Genomic DNA, 24,583 nt, shown 5'->3' with positions numbered 1-24,583 from the left:
AAAAGTTATGTGCAGCAAGACATATGACTTGTAACTTTTTTTATTATCACTAGTAAAGAAGAAAAAAATGAACCAGTTTCTTTGCCTGAATTAACCAAAAGACTTACAGAGGCAAATGAGAGAATAGCTAAGCTTCCTGAGAGTATTAAGGTAAGATATATTAGCAATTCATTTGGTAAAATATTACTCTTTGTATTATCAATTGACTTAACACCAAATTCTTTAATGTCATCTGAATTCTGGACACATTTCTGTATATTTAAAAACTGAGGATCTAATTGCCTTTGGTGAGCTATAATGTTTGGTGAGAACAGAGTGATTGATACCACAAGCAATTTTATACCTCAGCCTTCAGAGAAATCTATTAGAAGGTAAAGTAAAATTGTACCATGTATTTGATCGTTTACAAATGGATAGGTGCAATTTGAATGTGGCCCCTAGGAGTAACAGAAGCATCATGTTTTAAATTCATTTGAGTAGGGCTCTTCTTAGAAAAAGACTGTATCATTTGAGAATATCCCAGTTTTGAGTATCATCTCTCCTTAGAGTAACTGATGAAGAGTCTTCAGAGAGAAATGGCTCAGCCACGCCAGAGATATGTCAGTAGAAGAGACTGAGTCACTAGTGACTTCTGTGCAGGTGTACATTGCTTTTTTTTGGCAAATGCTTCCTTGTTCATACCCGTGTCATCTTTCAGACCTGGCCTTTCCCGGACGTGCTGGAATGCTGCCTCATCCTGCTTCACATTGGGTCCCAATGTCCTAGCTTTGTGACCCAGGAAATGCAGCAACAGGCTCAAGAGTTCCTTCAGAAGTACGGCAACACAAAAGTTTACAAACGACATTACCAGACCCTCTGCACATGAACTTCCAAGGATCTGTAAGAAAGCCAAATTTTAAACATCCAACACCTTTCACCTCTGCATTTACACTTCACCAGACATTCACTTTGATCCCTAGATATTTCTGCAGTGATCCAAGTAATACAAATGAGGGTCAAGTTTGAATCAACTCTACACTTGGGACCCAGTGAAATCTGACTTTGGACTCAATTGTGGTTTCCCACTGGAGGAAAGATCATGAAAAGCCAGCAGTAGTTACTCAAGAACTAACACCTGCTAAGTGATTGCCTTATGCAGGTTTCACCCAAAGAGGAGGAACTCTTTCAGTCACCCAAAGTGTTATATTCTTAAACACAAGCTACCTTTATAAATGTTTCGCCTGATCATAAACATGTCATTCTGGTTTTAGACACAATTGCTGTATATTATGACTACTGGTATCTTTTTTTTTTTTAACTGTTTTTGTTAATTTGGGTTCACTTCTACTCTTTCGAAGACTGAAGCTTGAATGTGAAAGAGGCCTTACCCATCATGCTGACTCTGCCCTTTGTCTGAACTTCAGGCCAGAACTTTGGTTTCAGTGTGTAATGGAATTGCTTATTTGAACAAATCATTGACTAACACTTTAGAAGAACAAATAACTAATTCAGATGTGACTTACCCCTTCAGTTTTATAAGAAATGAATGGTGATCAAAATAGCTCAGGATGAAATGACTGTTTCATTGGTTCCTAAACTTTTTTTTTTTTTTTTGGATCATAGGGACTTTTTGAGAATTAAAGCCACAGATGATCTTTGAAGAAAAATGCATACTCCTCATTTTGCATATGTAACTTTGGAATCTCTGGACTCCAACTTTAGCATAATAGGACCCTATATACTATTTAATTACAAATCCCTGTGGGGGTTTGTGGGGGAGGGGCTTGTTGTTTGGTTTTGGTTCTCTATTGTTATTGTTTTCCCCTCACTAATGAGCATTTTCTTAAGATCTGTTCTTCCCACTGGTTATTTACATAGCTGAAAAATGTCAGGAACAGATGTTTCTGTTATATCACAGTTGCTATGACATAAAAATCAGGCAATCTAGGGTGAGTTGAGAGGGAGCACTCTTCCCCAGTACTATTTTCTGTTGGGGATTCATTGTGAAAGCTCTCCTGCTCCAGTGTCCTATTTATTTTTCAGTTATTTCCAAGGGTTGGGGTTGTTGTGGGCAAGAATGAAACTCTCTAGGAAGGAAAAAAAAACTTTTCCTTAGAGGCAGTTTTCAAAGATCTGACTTACTGGGGTTTTGTTTTTGTTTTTTATTAGACCTAGCTTTAGGATTTTAAAACCCTAAATCCAAAAAAGGAAATATTGTAGAATTTAGATCCTCACAGTTCTTTACATAGGTACGTGAATCTTAGGAAGATGTATGAAGAATCTTTGTAGCGAAGTGGAGAACTAGGTACCAGTTCTACAGTCTTTCTTTGTTAAAATGAACAAATGCTTCACTTACAGAAAGTAAAGAGCAGTATTATTAAACTAGAAATTTATAAACTCCTTCATGATTTACCAAAACCAACACTTCTGGGTAGGGGCATCCTGCATCCTCCTTGATCACTGCTTTGGTAAGAACAAGTATTGCTCTACAACTAAGGAGACTTCCAAAAGCAAAGACGAAAGAAATTACACAACTCCATTTCCTCTTAAACTCCCTTTTCCAATTCCAGATAATGTATCAAACTATTCCGGGAGTTGGTGATGGACAGGGAGGCCTGGCATGCTGCAGTCCATGGGGTTACAAAGAGTCAGACATGACTGAGCGACTGAACTGAATTCTAATTTGAATACATGGTTTTCATTTCCATCTTCCTAATTACCAGAACCACAGGGAGGTAACTCAAGCTTTCTGAGTGGACAAGATACACCACTAAACAACTAAAGATTTAGTTTTGGTACTTTTATCCCACCCAAAGTAACTTTTTCTCTAATATAAACCACCATCCTATTACCCAGAAGGCTGCACTCACCTCTCAGTATCTGAACTTGCTTTCTTTTTCTTTTTTTGTCGCGTGGCTTGTGGGATCTTAGTTCTCCAACCAGGGATCAAACCTGGGCCCTCGGCAGTGAGAGCACCGTGTCCTAACCACTGGACCTCCAGGGAATTCCCTAAACCTGCTTTCTTATTACTAATTCATCATTCTTCATATATCAATGACTGGTATAACTTACAAATCAAATCTTGTCTACTCCTCACTAAAAAACTTTTAAAGTACGTTCCCATTGGTATTGGAAAGTTAATTTTGAATTCGGCTTATAAGCCCTGCCTAATCCTGGCCCTTTCCTTTCAGCTTTCTGCCTAGATATTATCCTTGCTTCGAGACTCGTCACACTGGTCTCTGAGCTGCCACCAAGTTCTCTTGTCATCTCAGGGATTTCTGCCTGTGCTGTTTCTCTGCCTGGTCCAGTTGTGCTCATCTCTTAGATCTCAGCTTAAAAGACCTCTCTCAGGGACTTTCCTGGTGGTTCAGTACTTAAGACTGTGCTTTCAATGCAGGGGGCATGGTCAAGGAACCAAGATCCCACATGCTGCACAACACAGCTGAAAAAATGTCCTTTCTCAAAGACTGTCCTTCAACTTCAACCTCAGGTACATCAATATCCTATACTTTACAGTTCACAAATTATATTTTTGTGATTTACTATCTGGCAGCACAGGAAGATTATAAACTCCAATGAGGATAGATTGTTTTCCATTTCCTACTTTATCCCTAGCATGTACTTACAATGTCTAGTATCTACTAAGTGCATAATTCAGACTTATCCACTGAATAAGCTGGAAAACTGAAAAAATGCTCATTAATAACTTGGACTTAAAAGGATTCTAAACAGCTCTTTCATACTAGCCCTGGCTGACAACCAAGGCTTGTGAGTGGCAGTCAACCTTACTGCCTTAGCAGACCACAGAAATTCAATAGCTGGGATTACAATAGCCCCTCTACCCCCAGCCATAATTTCACTTTCCACAGTTTCAGTTACCCCCAGTCAACAGAGTCCAAAAATATTAGATGGGAAATTCCAGGAATAAACAATTCATAAGTTAAACTATGGCCATTCTGAGTAGCATGATGAAATCTCACAGCCCTCCCAATCCATCCCACCAAAACGTGAATCCTTTTGTCCAGCATATCCACACTGCATACACTACCTACCCATGAGTATATGAAGATTACAAATCATACATTATAGGGCTCAGTACTACTCATGGTTTCAGGCACCCACTGTGGGTCTTGAAACATTTCCCCCACAGATAAGGGGGACTGTATGTGGGGGGCACTGAATCACACCCAAGTTAGTATTCTCTTGGATATTCTGCAGGACCATCCCTTTCTGAGGATAACTACTGACAGCCCTACACACACTCCTATATACAAAGTGAAGTTCTTTCCAGTTCTACTAGACCTGTGCCCCTTCTTTAGCACTTTAAATATAAAGTTATCTCTATGCAATGAGTACACCCCCACTCAACACTGAGATCCTCAACCCTTCATCTCAACATCTCTCCTGACATGTCAGTAAGCCTGTTCTTAACTGTGGCAAAGATAAATGCCTATTTTACACTTGATCTTAGTCAAAACGCCGAGAAGTGACTAAATGCCTATTTTAATCCAAATTTTTTAGGACATCTATGTAGGGCTCAGAGTCACCAGAATGCCAAACCACCTTGATTCAGAACCACTGACCTAAGCTGCTTTACCACAAATCTTACAACAAGAAGTATATATTGCAGTCAAAATTCTAGCTCTGCTCCTATACCTGACTTATTGTGTCCAACTGTTTGCAACCCCATGGACGGTAGCCCGCCAGGCTCCTCTGTCCATGGGATTTCCTAGGCAAGAATACTGGAATGGGTTGCCATTCCCTACTCCAGAGAATGGTCCCCACCCAGGGATTGAACTAGCGTCTCTTATGTCTCCCACACTGGCAGGCAGATTCTTTATCACTAGAGCCACTTGGGAGACTTATTACAACCCCATATTGTTGGGCCAAAAGAAAGGACTGGAAACAAAGTCCTGAACCAAATCTAGAACTTCAATTTGTCTAAAAGTCCAGTAATTAATAAGTGAATCCACCACATATAATGGAGTAGCACCAGGAAACAGAATTAAAACCGATTTCCAAGTAAGGCCCAATAATCAGCAGAGCATATGAAGTAAAGAGACAATTCCGTTTACACAGTTGCTCATTAAGAGCTTTCTACAAAAAAAAAAAAAAAAGAGCTTTCTACAGATTGAGACATTTTGTATGTAAGCCAACTTGTGGAAAATGGAGGCAAATTGCATCCATGTCAACAACCATCTTCTAGAGCCAGCAATCCAGAGCTTTGAAAGACCAAATCTTCATGCCAGTGGTTAAAAAGAAATCTTTATTTTACAAAATTAAAAACATAAATAATATTTACAAGCATCTTAAATACCAGCTTATAATACTTGACATTTTTTAATCATTTCAAATTGAGTTTTCCATAAGCTTTTAAAATGCAAGACTATTCATCCACTTAAGTGAGTTACCAGTTTTCATTTCCACTATTCCAAAGGAGTTTTTGGTTTTTGAAATTGTCCATACTGTAGTCATTCAGAAAAAAAAAAAAAAAACACAGCATACTTTTTAAATGACTAGTTAAAAAAAATTTCACAATCCTGAGCTTCCTTACCCCAGTTGTGCATGGGATATTACTCCAAGAGAACCCTATAAACCCAATTCCTTACTGCCCTGTTTACATGTAACCACTGTGACTTTTTTAAGACTCACCTTCCTTGTACTCACATTAATCCATGTCCCTAACTTCTCAGTTTGCTGAAAAGGAAAAGCACAGAAAACAGAGAAGAACAGGTGGGAGAAGAGAGACAACCATCTGAAATTACATTACTGAAAATATAACAGACTACGACCCAAAACCTGCTCTCAGTAATTTCCAAGATATTTTATGAAATGAAAACTTAAAATGATTTCAAATGATGCATATGTCACAGCAAATCTCAGTGGCACAATGGAACAGATTTGAAGACATTTAAGTGGTTAACTTAATACCCATTCTGGAGTTCCTTGTACATAATGTGGAGACAGATGCAGTAAACAGATGCAGTAGAAATTTGTTTTTAAGGAACGTTTTCATTATCTGGGCTTCATATTTCATATTTCTAATTCATTTCCACATAATAATACATAAGACCAGCAAAGTGTGAGGAAAGCAAATGTCCTCGAGAAAAGTCAAAATAAACGAAAGGAAAGAAAGGAAAAGGCTCAACATCTATAACCCACTTCACAAGCCCATCGTTTGGTTCCACTTTTGCTCGAAGCCCTCAGCTCAGCTGAGGTTCACAGCAAGAAGTCTTCATCCTCAGAGATTAGCAACAAATTTAAAAGAAAAAGAATGACAACAGGTAAGAGTTATATACATTTTACTAGTTTGTTTCCGACTTGTCCTGGATTTTAAAAGGTGTCAAAGGAGCCATGGATGCTGGTGGCAGGAGGTAACTGGAGAATAGAGGCTTAGGGATGAGGAATAGGGAAGACGTTACAAATGCAGAGCAAACTTCTTCTGGATCTAAAATAAAGTCATCTTTTGTCTTCAGTAAAACAAAAGTCTGTCTGTAAACACAGATGGTAGGTACAGTTTGCTCACAAAAGGCGTCTTCTCTTGGGGAGGAAGGTCAGTGTACACGGTCAGCACAGGAAGCACCACTTGGGACCGGGCCCAGCCTGCAGAGCCTCACCGCCATCACTGCTGCATGTTGTTGATGATCGCCAGGATGCTCATCTTCTCCTGGGCAGAGTCCACATCCTCATTCTGCTTCTGGGCCACTCCCGTGCCTAGGCCATAGAGCCGCCCACAGTACTTGGCATCATCAATACTGTCCTCAAAAAACAACTGCAGAACAGGACAGAGAACCCCTGGTGAGAACCATGCCAAGAGTCATGCCAAGAAGCAGGCCAAGCCGCAACACTATCACACCAGCACCTCCCAGCTTTCTTAAGGCCTTGACCATCTAGCCAACTAGAAGCTAACTTCATAAAGAGAGGCTCCAAACCTCTCCTATGCATAGTCTTTTTATGTTCCTTTCTCTCTATATAGGTTCCCCTTTCAAAACAGACTTCTACTGATACTTTCCATGAGTTTTCACTGCCAGGGTCCCTCTGCTGCTGTTGCTGCTTTTAGTACAACGGCCTCTATTGCATCCCTGCTCTTTTAACAGGTAGCGCAACAGTTAAGAGCTTGAGCTCTAGCCTCAGACTGACTCACTGTGGTGAAGTCACTTCAACACTCCTTAAGGCACAGATTCCCGTCCATAAAGTGGGTAATACAGTAATAAATCGTTACGAAAATGGACATGAAGCACACAAAGCAAGGTGTCTCACCCTTCTGGGCACTCCTGGGCAGGAGAACGCTCTGCTGGGGGTTGAGGAGGTGGTCCAGTGTATGGTAGCACTGTGAGATATTCAGCAGCATAACCCCACTCCCCAGGTTAAGATAGCCGAAAATGTCTCCAGACACTGCCAAGGGTGCCCCAGAGGGCAAAACTGGGAGCATGATGTTGCCAGCTTTGTTCTTTCTCAAGATGGCTTTAGCTATTGGGGGTCTTTTATGCTTCCATACAAATTTTAGGATTATTTGTGCTATTTCTGTGAAAAAATACCCCACTGGAATTTTGATCAGGATTACATTCACTCTGTAGACTGCTTTGGGTAGTATGAATTAACAATATTAATTTTTCCAATCCATGAGCCCAGAGTATCTTTCCATTGACTTATGTCTTCTTCAGTTTCTTTTATTAATGTCTCACAGTTTTCAGTGTACAGGTCTTTCACCTCCTTGGTAAAATTTATTCCAAGGTCATTTTATTCTTTTTGATGTAAATGAGGCTGTTTTCATAATTTCTCTTTCTGATAGTTCACTATCAGTGTATAGACACAAAATATTTTTATATTAATTTTTTTAGCCTGCAATTTTACTGGATTCATCTATTAGTTCTGAAGTTTTTTGATAAGAGTCTTTGTGGTTTCCTATATATAGTATGTCATCTGCAAATACTGACAGTTTTCCTCCTTTCTGATATGAATGCCTTGAATTTCTTTTTCTTGCCTAACTGCTCCAGCTAGGACTTCTAAAACCATGTTGAATAAAAGTTGGCGAGAGTGGGTATGTATCCTTGTCTTGCTCCTCATCTTAAAGGAAAAGCTTTCAGCTTTTCACCACTAAGTATGATGTCAGATTGGGACATTTGATAATAGAACTCAGCATAAAATGAGTGGGTGGTTTAACAAATGTGTTCATATTACAGAAATCAGAAGAAAAGCAAATAATTGCAAGGATGAGCACTGCAAGGAACACAAAGTACACTTCTAGACTTGAGTATGCTGAGTAACCTCCATTTCAGAATGTTTCTTTGCCTCTCAAATCATAGTGTGTTTAACATATGCACAACAAACACATACACAAAAAACCCCTGCTTTCAAGGTGGCCATCAACTTCCAAGAGAAACTATAGATTTCCAAAAAGCCTTTTGCCTTACCTCTTTCATCCTGAAGAATGCCATTCCCGTCAGCAGTGAGTCTGAGCCTGCCTGGTGCTGCCTTCCAATTCTCTGCAAATCCAGCTGATCAGCAACTTCCTGAAGACCTCCCTGGAGATGGAAGGAAACATATATAATACTACAGACCCAATTTCTCTACTGGAGTCAGCCATGTCTGTCAACTCTGTCTGCCTGCTCTACTGGAGTCAACTATGTCAACTATTTACTTAACAGGCCTCACCCCAGACTATCCCCTTTTTAACCCTCCAAATGATACACTGTCTTATATTCCACCACTTTTCACTCCTTTCTTTTCTATATTAAACTTGTCAGACCTCTGCCACTGAAAGTCCTCACTGGTGGAAAACAAGGTTGGGGAAACAGTAAATGCCAGTGCAATTCTAGATGGAAGCCTCTTAGATTAGCAATTTTTAGGGGAGAGAGTTCTTAAATTGTTTAGAGCTAAGAACTCTGAGAGTCTCAGTTCAGTTCAGTTCAATCGCTCAGTCAAGTCTCTTTGTGACCCCATGAATCGCAGCACGCCAGGCCTCCCTGTCCATCACAAACTCCCGGAGTTCACTCAGACTCATGTCCATCGAGTCAGTGATGCCATCCAGCCATCTCATCCTCTGTCATCCCCTTCTCCTCCTGCCCCCAATCCCTCCCAGCATCAGAGTCTTTTCCAATGAGTCAACTCTTCGCATGAGGTGGCCAAAGTACTGGAGTTTCAGCTTTAGCATCATTCCTTCCAAAGAACACCCAGGGCTGATCTCCTTCAGAATGGACTGGTTGGATCTCCTTGCAGTCCAAGGGACTCTCAAGAGTCTCCTCCAACACCACAGTTTCCTTCTTCACAGTCCAACTCTCACATCCATACATGACCACTGGAAAAACCATAGCCTTGACTAGATGAACCTTTGTTGGCAATGTAATGTCTCTGCTTTTGAATATGCTATCTAGGTTGGTCATAACTTTCCTTCCAAGGAGTGAGCGTCTTTTAATTTCATGGCTACAGTCACCATCTGCAGTCATTTTGGAGCCCCGAAAAATAAAGTCTGACACTGTTTCCACTGTTTCCCCATCTATTTCCCATGAAGTGATGGGACCGGATGCCATGATCTTCGTTTTCTGAATGTTGAGCTTTAAGCCAACTTTTTCACTCTCCACTTTCACTTTCATCAGGAGGCTTTTTAGTTCCTCTTCACTTTCTGCCATAAGGGTGGTGTCATCTGCATATCTGAGGTTATTGATATTTCTCCCAGCAATCTTGATTCCAGCTTGTGCTTCTTCCAGCCCAGCGTTTCTCATGATGTACTCTGCATATAAGTTAAATAAGCAGGGTGACAATATACAGCCTTGACGTACTCCTTTTCCTATTTGGAACCAGTCTGTTGTTCCATGTCCAGTTCTAACTGTTGCTTCCTGACCTGCATATAGGTTTCTCAAGAGGCAGGTCAGGTGGTCTGGTATTCCCATCTCTTTCAGAATTTTCCACAGTTTATTGTGATCCACACAGTCAAAGGCTTTGGCATAATCAACAAAGCACAAATAGATGTTTTTCTGGAACTCTCTTGCTTTTTCTGAGAGTCTGGTACACTGCAAACCCTATCCCTGACAAATCGTACACATACCTCACGTCTCCAACTGTTTCACTAGGTTCGTGGGCCCTAAGCAAGGAATGCCTGCCTTATGGTGAGAGAAGTAGAAGGCTCCATTCATGCCCAGGTCAAAGACAGTTACCACACAAATTCCTGTGCCAATCAACTCTACATACACCCTGTCTAGCACCAGACTGGCACCCAGTAGGATTTCAAGGACATGTGCTCAACAAACTGCAATAAAGCAAAGTGACAAGTCTACATTTTTATCTTTCTTGTTGTTGTTACTATATATTAAGAAAAATACTGTGTACCTTAAGATTTTTACAGCTCTTCATCAGGTATTTGACATCATAAATGGATGGGAAGAAAAGATTCAGAATATGAAAGAATTCATGTTCTTCTTCTGGCAAACGAGAATCTGTAAGCAACTTTACCATGTAGCCGAAATCATAGCCACTGTAAGGAGAGAATGAGGCAGTAAGGTAAAAGAGTTATCAGCAGTTATCAGACCCCAGCATTCAACTGCCTATTTCTCAGAGTTTATGGTGCTACCTCATGTTAGGAACTTCAGTTTCCAAAGGACTACAGTTTATCCTATACTCTGAATTTTCCATTAAATGACAACCTAACAGATTAATATGGGATATATGTAAGTGAACCCAAGGGTTTATCAATGTGGGTTTTACACATCAAAAATTTTAAAGCAGTGAAAGGAAGAGAGTTCCTTAGTGGTCTAGCGGTTAGCAGCTTTCACTGTGGCCTGGGTTCAATCCCTGGTCAGGGACTGAGATCCCACAAGCAATGCAGTGTGGCAGGAAAAAAAAAAAAACACCTCTCAAGGAGGATGTGGTTTTTGAGTACCCAGGAAATCCCAGGTCAGCCATTTAAATGACAAGAAAAGGTGACCAAGTCTTCTATCCTTCCCACCCTCCATCTTTTCACTTGGCATATACTCCCTGACAGCCACGGGATACAGCCTAATACTGTGTGAAATAAACCAGTATGAGCTCCAAAGTGTGTTTTGAAAAACTGAAATGTGAGCAACAGTTATCATTTCAACTTTATAACTGCTAGTGAACAACGAGAGTGCCAAGAGGACTGCAAAGTAATGTAAGAATTCGACTGCCTGCTCCCAAAGCAAAGGAGAAACACTGAGACCAACCTGTGAAAGGAGAGCCATTTGACGTTGTCACAGAGAACCACCCCGGATGTCATGAGCAGCTCTGCAAAGTGCAGTGTGTCGATCCCTTCCTCTTCATGCTTCTGAAACTGCAGTCCTGAGTTAGCGAGGAGATCTATGGAATCCTGGGAGTACATGTCCTCTCTAAAAAAAAGGCATTCATTTCTTAGCTCCTAGCATAGTAAAAGAAGGAGTGGACAACAATATTACCATCACTATATAAATCACAGAACAAGTATTCTTGAATTGCTTTCATATTTTAAGAATAAATCAATTCATTCCTTCCAGTATTCTAGCAAACAAAGTAATCTTATCTGTAACAGAAAGAAAAATGGGATTTTCCCCTGCAAAATAAGTGTATTCATTATGAAAGATCCACATTTTCTCATTTAAAGAAAAACAGAGTCAATCAATGCAAAAATTTAAAAATAAAAGAAAGTGGGAAAAATAACTTTATTATAATGCTACCACATAGAAATGACTGTTTTAAATCTTTCATCTCAGTTTGGTTGGTTGGTTGGTTTAGTCGCTAAGTCGTGTCTGACTCTTGCGACCCCACAGACTGTAGCCTGCCAGGCTCCTCTGTCCATAGGATTCTCCAGGCAAGAATACGGGAGTGGGTTGCCATTTCCTTCTCCAGGGGATCTTCCCGACCCAGGAATCAAACCCGGGTCTCCTGCATTACAGGCAGATTCTTTACCAACTGAGCTATGAGGGAAGCTCTCATCTCAGTTTACATACCCTGTTTTCTCTACCCACAGACACACCTCCACCCCTATATCTACATATCACAGACTATCTTTCCAGACCAACACTCACAGATATAACACATTCTTTATGGCTCTGAAATAGTATTCCACTGTAAAGATCTATTAATCTAAACACAGGAATATTTATAATACCACATAACACAAATGAAGGTTTGTGTTTTCCTCCTTTTCCACTAGATTTCACTGCTTGCCTTTTGTTTTTCACATAAACTTAGGACAGAACACTAGAAAGCAAAACACCACAATCTCAATTTTTTCCGCTAAACTGAAACCAATGTTGAATCACAATCTTGTTCTTACTAAAATACACACTATTTTAAATACAAACACCAATCATGCAATGAATATAACCCTTATTTTTCCTGTGTACTAAACTGTCGTCACTGTACAAATAACAGGCTTTGGCTATGGACTCAAAAACTACAGTTAAAGGAAAGATCCAGATCATCTCCTAAAATTATTCTCTGAACCTCAAAGAAAGCTCCAAAACAAATGAACAATAATCAAAAAATTATTCCTGACCTATTAGATGCTCCTGGTCCCAATTAAACAAAGCAGTTTTCAAGAACTGGGGCCCAATAGGAAATACACTACCACCACCTCATTTAATGAGCAAAAAACAATGATCTCCCCAAATTTTCCCCTTAAAAATTACATCCTCCTCAGAAACTTCAAAGAAGAACTATGGCATGATCCAGCAATGCCACTTCTAGGTATACATACAAAAGACAGAAAGTCAGTATCTCAAGGTGATAGATACCTGCACATCCATGTTCACAGCACCACTATTCAAAACAGCCAAGAGGTGCCGACAACCCAAATGCCCATCAGTGGATGAACAGATGAACAATATGCAGCACATACATACAGCGGACTGTTACTCAGCTAAGGGAGGCAATTCTGCCACATATGACAACATGGATGGCCCTTAAGGACATTTGTTGTTGTTCAGTCGCTAAGTTGTGTCCAACTCTGCGACCCCACAGACTGGAGCACATAAGGCTTCCCTGTCCTTCACTATCTCCCAGAGTTTGCTCAGATTCATATCCATTGAGTCATTGATGCTATCTAACCATCTCATCCTCTGCCGCCCTCTTCTCCTTTTGCCTTCAATCTTTCCCAGCATCAGGGTCTTTTCCAATGAGTCGGCTCTTCACATCAGGTGGCCAAAGTATTGGAGCTTCAGCTTCAGCATCAGTCCTTCCAATGAATATTCAGGGTTGATTTCCTTTAGGATTGACTGGTTTGATCTCCTTGCTGTCCAAGGGACTCTCAAGAGTCTTCTCCAGCACCATTATGCTAAGTAAAATAAGCCAGTCACAAAAAGACAAATACTGTATGATTCCACTTATATGAAATATCTAAACTAGTCAAATTCATAGAAACAAAGGAGAATGATGGTTACCAAGAGCTGGGGGAAAGGAAAAAGGTGAGCTGTTGTTCAATGGATACAGTTTCAGATTTGCGAGATGAAAAAGTTCTGGAGGTGTGCTTCACCACAACACAAACACACTTAACATTACTCAACTGTATACTTAATTATGGTTAAGATGGTAAATTTCATGTTGTGTGGTTTTTACCACAGCTTTTTTCTAAAGTGCATAAAAATTTGCCCACTATCAGATAGGCTTCAGTTTCAATTACCCTTGATTAGCATACCCACTATACTTCATTTCTATTATGAAAGATAGTAATAACACTATTTACAGATAAGGAAACTGAATTATAGAAGGTAAAGTAACAGACCCAAATTTACCCAGCTAAGAAATGGCAGAACTGCAATTAGAACCCTGATCTCCTAACTGGGGAACTGATTTCCCTTTTACATTTTAAACAGCCCTACTAAGATATAATTCACGCACTAAACAATGCCCTCATGTAAAGTATGCAATTCACTAGTATATTCACAGAGTTGTATAACCACTATCAATCACGTGCCACATCATCACCTCTAAAAGAAAGCCCCTACCCATTAAGCACTCACTCCCCATTACCTCCCCGCTATCCACCCTGGACAATTACTACTCTATTTTCTAAAGGACCTATTTTGGTCATTTCAAATAAACAGAATCATAGGATATGTGATCTTTCGTGTCTGGCTTCTTTCCCTTAGTATGATGCTTTCAAAGCTCGTGCATGTATATGTCAGTACTTTATCTCTCTGGACAGTCCAGTAACGTTCCATGGCATGGAGATACCATATACAGCCATTCCTCAGATCACAGACATTCGGACTGTTTCTACATCGTGGCCTTTATGAATAATGCTGCTGTGAACACTCACAAGTTTTTACACTGATGTATGATTTCATCTTTTAGGTGCAATTGCTGGGTCATACGGTAACGCCATGTTTCACCTTTTGAGAAACTGCCTGTTTTCCAAAGAGGCTGTACCATTTTATGTTTCCAATAGCAATATATGAGAGTTCTAATCTCTCCACACCCTCATCAACATTTGCTATTATGTCTTCTTGATTATAGCTGCCTAGTGGGTATGAAGTAGTTTACTATCTCATGGTTTTGATTTGCATTTCTCTAATGACTAAGGATGGTGGCCATCTTTTCACAAGCTTATTGGCCATCTTTAAATCTTCTTTGGAGAAATATATATTCAAATCTTATGCCTATTTTTAACTGAGCTTTTTATTGTCAACTTGTAAGAGTTCTTTAAGGGAGGCTTTTTTTCCTGATATTTGTTACTCCATCTTCTGATTGACTACTCTGTCCACCCCCTACTTGGGTTTGAGGGAAACAAAACTTAAAACTAATAAAATCAGTTAAAGTCACAGTCTGCACAAATGTAGAAAGTCTAAGAATAACACTGAGAAGTGTCTCAGACACTTACGTAAGGTTGAATTTGAAGTTGAACTGCCAGGTGTTGATTCCAGAAGGATATTCTCCCTTTTCGTTTGTGAATGTAAGGCCCAGCTGGATGATTTTTAAAAGGTCAACATTGCACCGTAAAAGCTGATACTGGTAATCTATGGAACTACGAAATTCACCAATGGGTCGTACCACAACACCTGGAAATTCTGTGTCCTAGGAAAGGAAAAAGTCTCCCGTCATAAGGTTCCACAAAACACTGGATGCCGACTTATCATTTATAAAAAAATTTTTATTTCCATTTATAAAAGCTATACAACAAACCCCAAGCTCAGGCACAAAAATTCACCTTAAAATACTGATTTCATTAATCTGCAGAAGGAGCACTAGAATCATGAAGCTTTACACAACAACTTGGAGATCTAAGCAGAATGCGAACAGAAGTAGTTGACTAACTCTGGGTCTATTAAGAACATTCTCAGTTTGGGAATTCCCTGGTGGTACAATGGTTAGGACTCAGCACTTTCACTGGCTGGCAAACTAAGATCCTACAAGACAGGCAGGGTGGCAAAAAAAACACCACCATTCTAGGTTCATATACAATTAACTAGGAACAGTCAAGGTTGAGAACAGAACTCTATGAATAAACACAAATACAGGAACATGAGACAGCCATTAAAAAACAATAATAAGAGCCACACTTGGCTTAAAGTAAAAAGCCTGGAGCAAGATCAGAGAGAGAGTTCTGAATACCAGCCTGAAGACCTAATGCTATACTCTCCACAGCAGGAGTCACAAACTCCAGGCAGTTAAAGTAAAGGAGTAAAGCACACAGAAAATGAAAAGGGTTATAGGTAACGGAGACTGGAGCAAACTAAAGAGTACGCGCCTCCTCTCAAAGAGGGCCTCGACCTCACTAGGACACATGTCTCCCTCCATCTACTCAACACTGGACAGGAACATGGACCCTATGGTGCCCATTTTTTCCAGAGATACCAGAAATCTGGAATTTGAGTAAGATCTCTTGACTTTTAAATGCTGCCAACTACTTTTTAAAAAGTGCTTTAACACTGTCAAAGTCACCGTACCTGTGGAACACATGTGTCCTATGCGCTGAGACAACTTCTATTTAAAGACAGAGTAACATCATCAATAATCTAAGATCCTGGAGGTTACATCCTTCTCAGACACACAGGCTACCCTGATGTTTCATAAAAGCAACATAACCTGCCAGCATGTTCAATTTACCATGGCTTTAGTGCAATCATTTCTTTCAAAATCTCATATTAAATATTCCCTAAGTCCGTTTCAGAAGGTGAGTCAAAGAGAGTAGAGCTCCTTACCATGGCAATATAACTGTAACTGAGCACAATTTCTCGGATCTTCCTCATCTCTTCTTCCAGATTACTGGCCCAGACTTCACAGATGACCTGGCTGTTCTCCACAAGTGCCGCAGGCATCCTGAAGAAACTTGAAGGGGCTTTCGGCAGACTACGTTGGAGGGCAAATCAATGGCTGATCTGATCTACATTCAAAAGCATATTATGAAAGCACATTAATTTACACACTGGCATTAAGATGTTAACAAAACAAAGACATCAAAACAATACCATCACGTCGTCAGCTTAAACTATTAAGACTATTGTATTTATTCTCCCATTTATATAATGGAGAGACACACACAAACACATACTTTGGCTCTGTTCCTCAGTTCTTCAACTTGAAGAAAATAAATAAAATTACTTAAACATGAAAACACTTTTGCCTAAGCTGCCCTTTAGCACAGAAATGAAGCTATTACCCTAATCCAGTTTTTGAGCCCTCTCCAGACTAACTGAAGACTAAAATAATCCCCTGTGAACACAAAAATGTTCTTACACAAGACTTTCACATCACTCTGATCACTCTGCACACAGACCAAATCATGGAAACATTTCTAAAGGAATCACTTCAGGAAGTTTAAATGTACCAGGATCTCTGAAAGCCTGAAAGAATGTGGACCTGAACTCTTACGCTGAAGTCTTAACACTGTGTGATGAATATGGGCGTGGGAATAGCCACTCCAATACCCAAAAAAGGAAACTATTTTTCCCCATCAAAAAAAGTCAAATACAACCAGAGGCAAATAGATCAAGAAGTGAGAGAATTAATTAAGTTGTAAAAACCAATCCCAAGGGCTAATTTGAACAACTACAATGAAAATTAGAATTTGAGTTATTAATGTCTACTTTTCACCATATAATATTGTAAGAAGCTAAGCACCAATTCAACAATAAAAACAGAGAAGAGAGGTAATAATAATTCAACCAGAAGCAACATGATTTACAATGTATATTCTGGGAGGAAACTGGGGAGGCAACAAGATAAACTCAACCTGGTTCAGTTTTAAGAGTAATGCTACTACTATAGCAATGATGTGCCTGGTTATAAAATGACAAAAAAGAGCTTATCATAAGGGTATTTACTTAAAAAGCAACCCCACACACGGATCCTCAACACAATATAAGAGTAGGCTCCACTGAATATATTCAAGGGAAAATTCCTAGAAAGAGTAAAATGAATCTTTGCTTGCAAGATGCTGTTGTTATTTAGTCGCCAAGTCATGCCCGACTCTGCGACCTCATGGACTGCCACACACCAGGCTTCCCTGTCCTTCACTATCTTCCAGAGTTAGCTCAGATTCATGACCACGGAGTCAGTGATGTGATCTAACCATCTTATCTTCTGCTGCCCCCTTCTCCTTTTGCCTTCAATCTTTCCCAGCATCAGAGTCTTTCTTTTCCAATGAATCAGCTCTTCGCTTCACATAGCCAAAGTATTGGTGCTTCAGCTTCACCATACTGGAGCTTCAGCTTCACCATCAGTCCTTCCAATGAACACCCAGGACTGATCTCCTTTAGGACTGACTGGTTGGATCTCCTTGCAGTCCAAGGGACTCTCAAGAGTCTTCTCCAGCACCACAATTCAAAAGCATCAATTCTTCGGTGCTCAGCCTTCTTTATGGTTCAACTTTCACATCCATACATAACTACAGCTAGGCAGATGAGTAGCTACAGTCATGTAGCTATGACTATATCAACACCATAGCTAGACAGATGCAAAAATAAGAATCTGGATCAAAACAAAATTGGCATTCCCACGTACTATCATTTCTCTGAGACACTTCTGAGAAACCGTCTGTTACCAACCTCAAGATTCCACTTACTCAAGTTACTCCATACTTTGACAGATGCTTCTCTGAAATTAATAGTAGATTTTCTGTAATCACTCTGAAACTTAAATAGACTCTGTGGTAGGTTCCTAACAAATATGGGTGAATGCTTCTTAAAGGCAGAATTCATTTCTTCTCATTTTTGTTCTACACACAATAGGCAATTTAAAGGCGTGCAAATGAACTAATCAAGAACATCGGAAAATGGCAGAAGGTCAAACTGAGTGTGGAGTAAATTCCAATATCTGACCATAATTAAGAAAATGCTGGGGGAATTTTCTGGTGGACTAGTGGTTAGGACTCAGCACTCTCACCGCAAGGGGCCCAGGTTTGATCCCAGGTCAAGGAACTAAGATCCCACAAGCCATGCAACATGGCCAAAAGAAAGAAAGAAAGAAAATGCTGGGGCCCAAAACCTTAGATTCTAAACCATGCTTAATATGTTCCCCTGCAATAGGGCATAAAACCATTTCTACGCCCATTAATGTTATATCAGTACCCCTTCATACACTTCCTTTTTGGTGTCACATCAAACATAACCATAAAACTACTTTAGGGGAAGCGGGTATCCCTAGTGAGACATTTACATAAAAACAAAACAACAAAAGCAATTCAAGCAAAAAAAGGTCTTTGTCCTCTAAGCAGCAAATATCAGGTTTAAAAAGAGGACAATTAGATTATTTAAACCCTTAGAACAAGGTTCCTGAGCTAAGAAGCTCTAATGTCAAAGCATTAGTTGCTTAGTCTCAGTTGTATCCAACTCTTTGTGATTCCATGGACTGTAGCCCGCCAGGCTCCTCTTGTCCATGGAATTCTCCAGGCAAGAACACTGAAGTGGGCAGCCATCCCCTCCTCCAAGGAATCTTCCTAACCCTAGGATCGAACTCAGGTCTCCTGCATTGCAGGCCGATTCTTAATGTTTTATCAAAAGAACTCAGGGAACAATCTGAAGAGGTTCCCTGAGTTCCCTGGTCAAACAAAATATGATCTGAATATCTTTATGGATAATTACTACAATGTATTATGACTTCTCAGATAGAGATTTAAATCCAGAGTTCATAATGGGGCTTCCTTGGTGGCTCAGTGGTAAATAATCTGCCTGCCAATGTAGGAGACACAGGTTCGATCCCTGGTCAGGGAAGATCCCACATGCCGCAGAGCAACTAAACCCATGCACAACTATTGAGCCTGTGCCCTAGAGCCCATCTCCGCAACAAAAGAAGGCACCACAAGAGAAACCCTCGCACCACAACTAGAGAGAAGCCCCCGCCCACTGGAACTAGAGAAAAGCCCCAACAATGAAAAATCAGCACAGCCAAGACTAAATGAATAAATTTTTTAAGAGTTCACAATGAGCTAAGAAAATACATTTCATTGGGCACCATTAGAGAATGAGAGTGAATGGACTTTTTTTTTAAAATATGTATCCTGTCTTTCCCATATAAACTATAACCCCAAATAACCAAACAGTTGCAGGAAAGTTTCTCTTTAGAGGTTGTATAGCTAAAAATAAATACAGAGTGATAGACTATCACCATTTTGTAACTCCTAACGAATTTAAAATGGCACCCCACTCCAGTACTCTTGCCTGGAAAATCTCATGGATGGAGGAGCCTGGTAGGCTGTAGTCCATGGGGTCGCTAAGAGTCGGACACAACTGAGCAACTTCACTTTCACTTTTCACTTTCATGCACTGGAGAAGGAAATGGCAACCCACTCCAGTGTTCTTGCCTGGAGAATCCCAGGAACAGGGGAGCCTGGTGGGCTGCCATCTATGGGGTCGCACAGAGTTGGACACGACTGAAGCGACTTAGCAGCAGCAGTAGCAGCAGCAGCAACAAATTTAAACATCTGGCATTTATATGGAATATCTAGAAAGGGCAAAAAAAATCTATCAAGACAAAAAAGATTACACAGTAGAATGGGACTGACAGTTATATACATGGGAATGAGGTTTATCTTATTGAGGAGACAGAAATGTTCCCAAACTCCGCAACAATGATTATTGCACATCTCAAAAAATTTACTAAAAAAAAAAAAAAAAATCACTGAATTTTACATGAAAATGGGTGTTTTTATCGTATGTAAATTACATCTCAATAAAGATGTTAAATAATCACTATGGCTGTAATCATCACAAAAACAGACCACCAGCTATTATGTGCCTCAAAAACAAAACACATCACCACAATGAAATTGTCTTGCAAAAAAAAAGTAACTTGAATCTGGCCAAGTCTCTATATTTAACTACTAATATACAGAAAATAAGGACACAGGAACATGTTAAATGACACCAGAGAAACTCAACCAACAAAATCCAGAAACTTCTACAGGAAACTAGAGAATCCAGCTTTTTCAAAAAATAAATTACAAGAAATAAAGGTAAAAGACTCAGGATATCTATCAATCAAACAAAACATACAGACCTTAGTTAAACTCTGCTCTAAACAACTCATAGGAAAAAAAATTCTAACATTTTTGAGACAAGTAGAAGTCTGAACTGGAGAAGGAAATGGCAACCCACTCCAGTATCCTTGCCTGGATAATCCCAGGGACAGAGGAGCCTGGTGGGCTGTTGTCTATGGGGTTGCAGAGTCGGACACCAGTGAAGCGACGTGGCAGCAGCAGCAGCAGAAGTCTGAACAATGTCTGACTATTTTTGGTTTCAAGGTTTTCTTTACTCCCCTTCCTTTTTTTTTTTTTGGTGTTACATAGCAGTTAATAGTGTTTTTTTTAAAGTTCTCACGTTTTAGAGATAATGCAAAATAGTTGTAAGTGACTGGACATAAAATGTGGGATTTGCTTCAAAGTAACAGTGAAGAAAACTCACAACAACTTTTACAGTACTATCATTCTCTACAGGCTTCCCTGGTGGCTCAGCAGTTAAGAATCCACCCACCAATTCAGGAGACTCAGGTTTAATCCCTGCGATCCCCCAGTGAAGGAAACAGCAACCTACTTCAGTATTCTTGCCTGGGAAATCCCAAGGACGAGGAGCCTGGAGGGCTGCATTCCTGGGGTCGCGAAGAGTTGGAGATGACTTAGCAACTAAACAATTTTTCTCTATATTTTACAGATAAGAAAACTGAAATTCAAAGACATTAACTTTAAAAGGTAGTATCATGACTTCTATTTCCAAGAAAACTCTTTTTATAATATAGGGACTGGGGATTAAGAGGAGTACAAACTATTATAAAATAAGTTATAACAATATATTGTACACAAGGAATATATATAGCCAATATTTTATAGTAACTATAAATGGAGTACAACACTTAAAAATTGTGAATCACTGTTATACACCTGTAACATATAACTTTGTACTTTTTTACTTCTTTTTAAAAGCTAACCATTGTTATATGTGTGCGGGTATACTCAGTCATGTCTGACTCTTTCGACTCCATGGTTGTAGCCCATGAGGCTCCTCTGTCCATGAGATTTTCCAGATAAGAACAATGGAGTGGGTTACCATTCCCTTCTCCAGGGGATCTTCCTGACCTAGGGACTGAACCCAAGTCTCCTGCATCTCCTGCACTGGTAGGCAGATTTTTCACCACTGAGCCAGCTGGAAAGTATGTATAATCACTGTTACAGTACTGACAAACAAGAAGTCAAAACCACACCACTGGCAAAATATTTAAGACATGCTTCCACCAAACCCTTATCTAGGAAAACTATGCAGAAATAAACAATAGCTTGGGAGCAGCAAAATGTAGTGCCACTCAAAAACTGAAAAGGAACATTACACACATTTAATTTAGCATAAATTTCTACTGTCAGCCGAAAACGACAGAAATAATGATGATAATAATAAATAAAGCTAAAAATTCTGCCTGCCACTTTCCACTCAGTGAGCACAAGCTCCAGTATGAGCCTAAAATGGGGATCAATAAACATACTTTTTCTCTCAGTGCCAACACAGCACAGTACAGGGCACCTCATAGTGTAGAATGACTCTATGCCATCCAACTGTGTGTATCTGTTCAACACAGCCCCTAAAGGTAACCTAATTACTTTACCTGGATTACAACCAAAGAAACTGTAATACGTTTCAAAACTGAAGGAGAAGACTTCTCTATGGAGTAGTGTTAAGAATCCATCTGCCGATGCAGGGGACACAGGTCTGATCCTTGATCCAGGAAGTTTCCACAGGCTGCGGAGCAACACTGTGCCGCAACTGCTGAAGCCCGCTGGCTAGAGCCTGTGCTCCGCAAGAGACGCTCACACACCCCAGCTAGAGTCGCCCCCAGTCTCCGCCACTAGAGAGAAAGCCTCCGTAGCAACAGATCCAGCAGAGCCAAAACTAATAAATAAATTATCTTTTTTAAAAAAATGAGGGCGAAACAACTGTGCTAGATTTACTGAGAAACACAATGGCCATTTCCAATTCTGCACTTGCCTAAGGAATTTTTAATGATAATTTTGGTTACATACGAGGTTTGCCCCTCAGGCTGACTTGAAAACCTGACTCCCACAGAAGCTACTCCACTCTATATGAAAGCAAAATACAAGCCCTGATACCTGTTGTTTGCCAGTACTAGACTGTGTAAGGCCACTCAGGAGTTCCTGAGGTGTCTGCCCTGTGCTCATCTGTAGAACAAATTGAGCAGATCGCCCCTCAATGATCTACAGGGTAACTTCTCCAAAACAAAGCTCCTACTAACTCAGAAAAGCTCTGAAGAGCAACTCAAGAAAAAGTCAACAAAACGCTTTCTCTGCAAGCAATCCAGAGAACCAGACCTTGCTTGGGAAAAGCAGTTTTGGTTTTTCTGGGTGTGTTTTGTTTGAGGCTGTGTGTGCAGTTCAGTGCAAGGAAACAATAAAGAAGACTTCCCCATTCTAGCAGACAGGACAAAGGCTTTGCAACGCACGGCTAAGAAGGAAAAGGAAGTAAGCAGCACTTCAGAAAAAACGGCAGCCTCCTGGAGGGGGGTTCTCCCTATCCCGGCCGCGGGGGCCGCCGTCCTCCGCCCCCGCCAAACAGTGTCCCAAGACCCCACCCTGGACCGAACCGCAGTTCAACCAGTTTTGTGGCCCGGGCCTGTGAGCTGGCTCCTCCAGAAAGAACAGCTCTAGTTCAGAAAGCCACCGAACAGCAAGGAAAAGTTGTGAGGCCGCAAGAACCAAGAAGGGGAAGGCGCGGGAGGTTCCAAACTCAGGTCCCCTGCCTTACACCTTCTTCCTTCATCCTTCTCTCCTGTTCTGGATCACTTTCCCACTGCAAACCACCCTCACCCCTCTCCTCCTAACCCCATTTCTTTTTTTTTTTTTTTGTAAAATAAAGATACTTAAATTACACCCCTTAGGGCCAAAGAGACCTAAGTTCGAAGCGAGGACGCGAAGGAGCTATGGGGCTTTGCCTGTTGCTTAACCTCTCTCCTACCTCAGTTTTCCCTTCTTTTAAAATGGGTTTAATGATGGCATACATCTCGGAGGACTGCGGTAGGGGTTAAAAGATGAAGCACATAAGGTGCTCTTCAAGCTCCGGTACACAGCACTAGAATATTACTGTCTTGTGCTAGTGGTGGTTATTACGGCTACTGTTTTATTTGATGGGCCTCTTTCTCTTCTCATACCCTTTCCCTCACGCACGCTCCCCCTCCCTTTCCTCCCGCAGGCCCCTGATGGCCTCCCACACTCTCTCATCTGATCCTCCTCCCTGATAAGCCTGGACCCGCTTACCCTGACAGGCAGAGCCCGCAAAGCGCGGTCAGAGGGGCTGGCGGGAGGACGTCCCGGGAGCGGCGACTGTGGCCCTTGACCTGGTGTTCTCCTCCCCCTGCCCCGGATCGGGTCCTAGAACCGAGCGGCCCAGTGAGATGGGCGCCCCCGGGCCCAGAGCGGCTTTACGCACCTCCTCCAAACAACCCGGCCGCACCGCTCTATCCAGCCGATCCGCCCGACTCGCCTGCTCCTTTCGCGTCCCTCCTAGCGCGCGCGCGCCTGACTCCGCCTGCCCCTCCCTTTCTGCGCGCCCCGGCGATCCTGTGCGTGTTCGCCCAACCTGTGGCCTCGCGGGAGCGTCGCGCGGGCGCGCAAACGGCGGGGCGGGGCGACCTCGAACGACGCACGCGGAATACAGGCCCCTCCGGCCTTCGCGCGGTTAGTTGTGCTGGTTCATTTCATAAACACCATTGCTCCTCCATCTAGGTTCGCCTTCCGCGCACGCTCGAGAAGGGGCGTGGCCTAGGGCTAGCCTCCTCCCGGCGGTGGGCGTGGCCTCGCTAGACTAAAGGCCGAGGGAAGGGCTTGGTGTGTCTGACTCAATCTTCACAATTACGACGTCTGGGTTCTTTCTCCTTTCTCTAAAGGACCATTAATATCGGCGGCAGCAGACTTTTAGGGAGTTTTGCTGGGGGGCGGGGGGAAGGAGGGGTTGTCCTGACCCCTTCCGATTATACTAATGCGGCCCTCTGGACACTTCACTTACAAGACATCTCCCTTACGACTTCCTTTCTGACAAACAATTGGTTGGGAGTGGAGCAGCAACCCCAAATAAAGTCTAGGTGACATCCACCAAGGCCCGCTCCCCACCTCCCCTCCTCAGAGAGCAGAGCCGGCACCGCTACCATAGCAACTAGCCCTAGGGTCTGTTCGAATTACAAA

At 41.3% G+C, this 24,583-nt stretch overlaps 3 protein-coding genes across 8 annotated transcripts in view; 2 read left to right on the top strand and 1 right to left on the bottom strand.

The window, feature by feature from the left end:
- GEMIN5 (gem nuclear organelle associated protein 5) overlaps positions 1–1,652 on the top strand; it is a 39,902-nt gene extending 38,250 nt beyond the window's left edge. For both annotated transcript variants that reach the window (XM_010807536.4, XM_010807535.4), the window contains exons 27-28: positions 54–150; positions 698–1,652. In XM_010807536.4, coding sequence (XP_010805838.2) covers positions 54–150; positions 698–865 — 265 coding nt within the window. In that variant the 3' untranslated portion in view covers positions 866–1,652. The remainder of the gene's footprint in view (positions 1–53; positions 151–697) is intronic.
- Positions 1,653–5,222: 3,570 nt separating this feature from the next.
- On the bottom strand, positions 5,223–24,139 carry CNOT8 (CCR4-NOT transcription complex subunit 8). Of its 5 annotated transcripts, none has more exons than XM_005209655.3 (7): positions 23,832–24,139; positions 16,110–16,291; positions 14,789–14,982; positions 11,157–11,318; positions 10,306–10,450; positions 8,394–8,504; positions 5,223–6,751 (listed from the first exon to the last, which is right to left on the bottom strand). In XM_005209655.3, the coding sequence occupies exons 2-7, from the start codon at positions 16,224–16,226 to the stop codon at positions 6,602–6,604; spliced, it is 879 nt and encodes a 292-aa protein (XP_005209712.1). In that variant the 5' UTR covers positions 16,227–16,291; positions 23,832–24,139; the 3' UTR covers positions 5,223–6,601. The 5 variants fall into 5 exon arrangements, with proteins under 5 accessions (XP_005209712.1, XP_005209711.1, XP_059744236.1 ...); XM_005209654.5 differs by having other exon boundaries at positions 23,982–24,134; NM_001192774.1 differs by lacking the exon at positions 23,832–24,139 and adding an exon at positions 23,660–23,800 and having other exon boundaries at positions 6,188–6,751.
- The window catches only part of FAXDC2 (fatty acid hydroxylase domain containing 2), a 28,120-nt gene continuing 26,970 nt past the window's right edge, over positions 23,434–24,583 (top strand). Inside the window, 2 exon segments of the mRNA XM_059888915.1 lie at positions 23,434–23,447; positions 23,668–24,079. Coding sequence (XP_059744898.1) covers positions 23,434–23,447; positions 23,668–24,079 — 426 coding nt within the window.

Source organism: Bos taurus, chromosome 7 (assembly GCF_002263795.3).
Source record: "Bos taurus isolate L1 Dominette 01449 registration number 42190680 breed Hereford chromosome 7, ARS-UCD2.0, whole genome shotgun sequence".
Classification (NCBI taxonomy): domain Eukaryota; kingdom Metazoa; phylum Chordata; class Mammalia; order Artiodactyla; family Bovidae; genus Bos; species Bos taurus.
The sequence above is the reverse complement of the archived record's forward strand: the minus strand, read 5'-3'. Positions and strand labels throughout refer to the sequence as shown.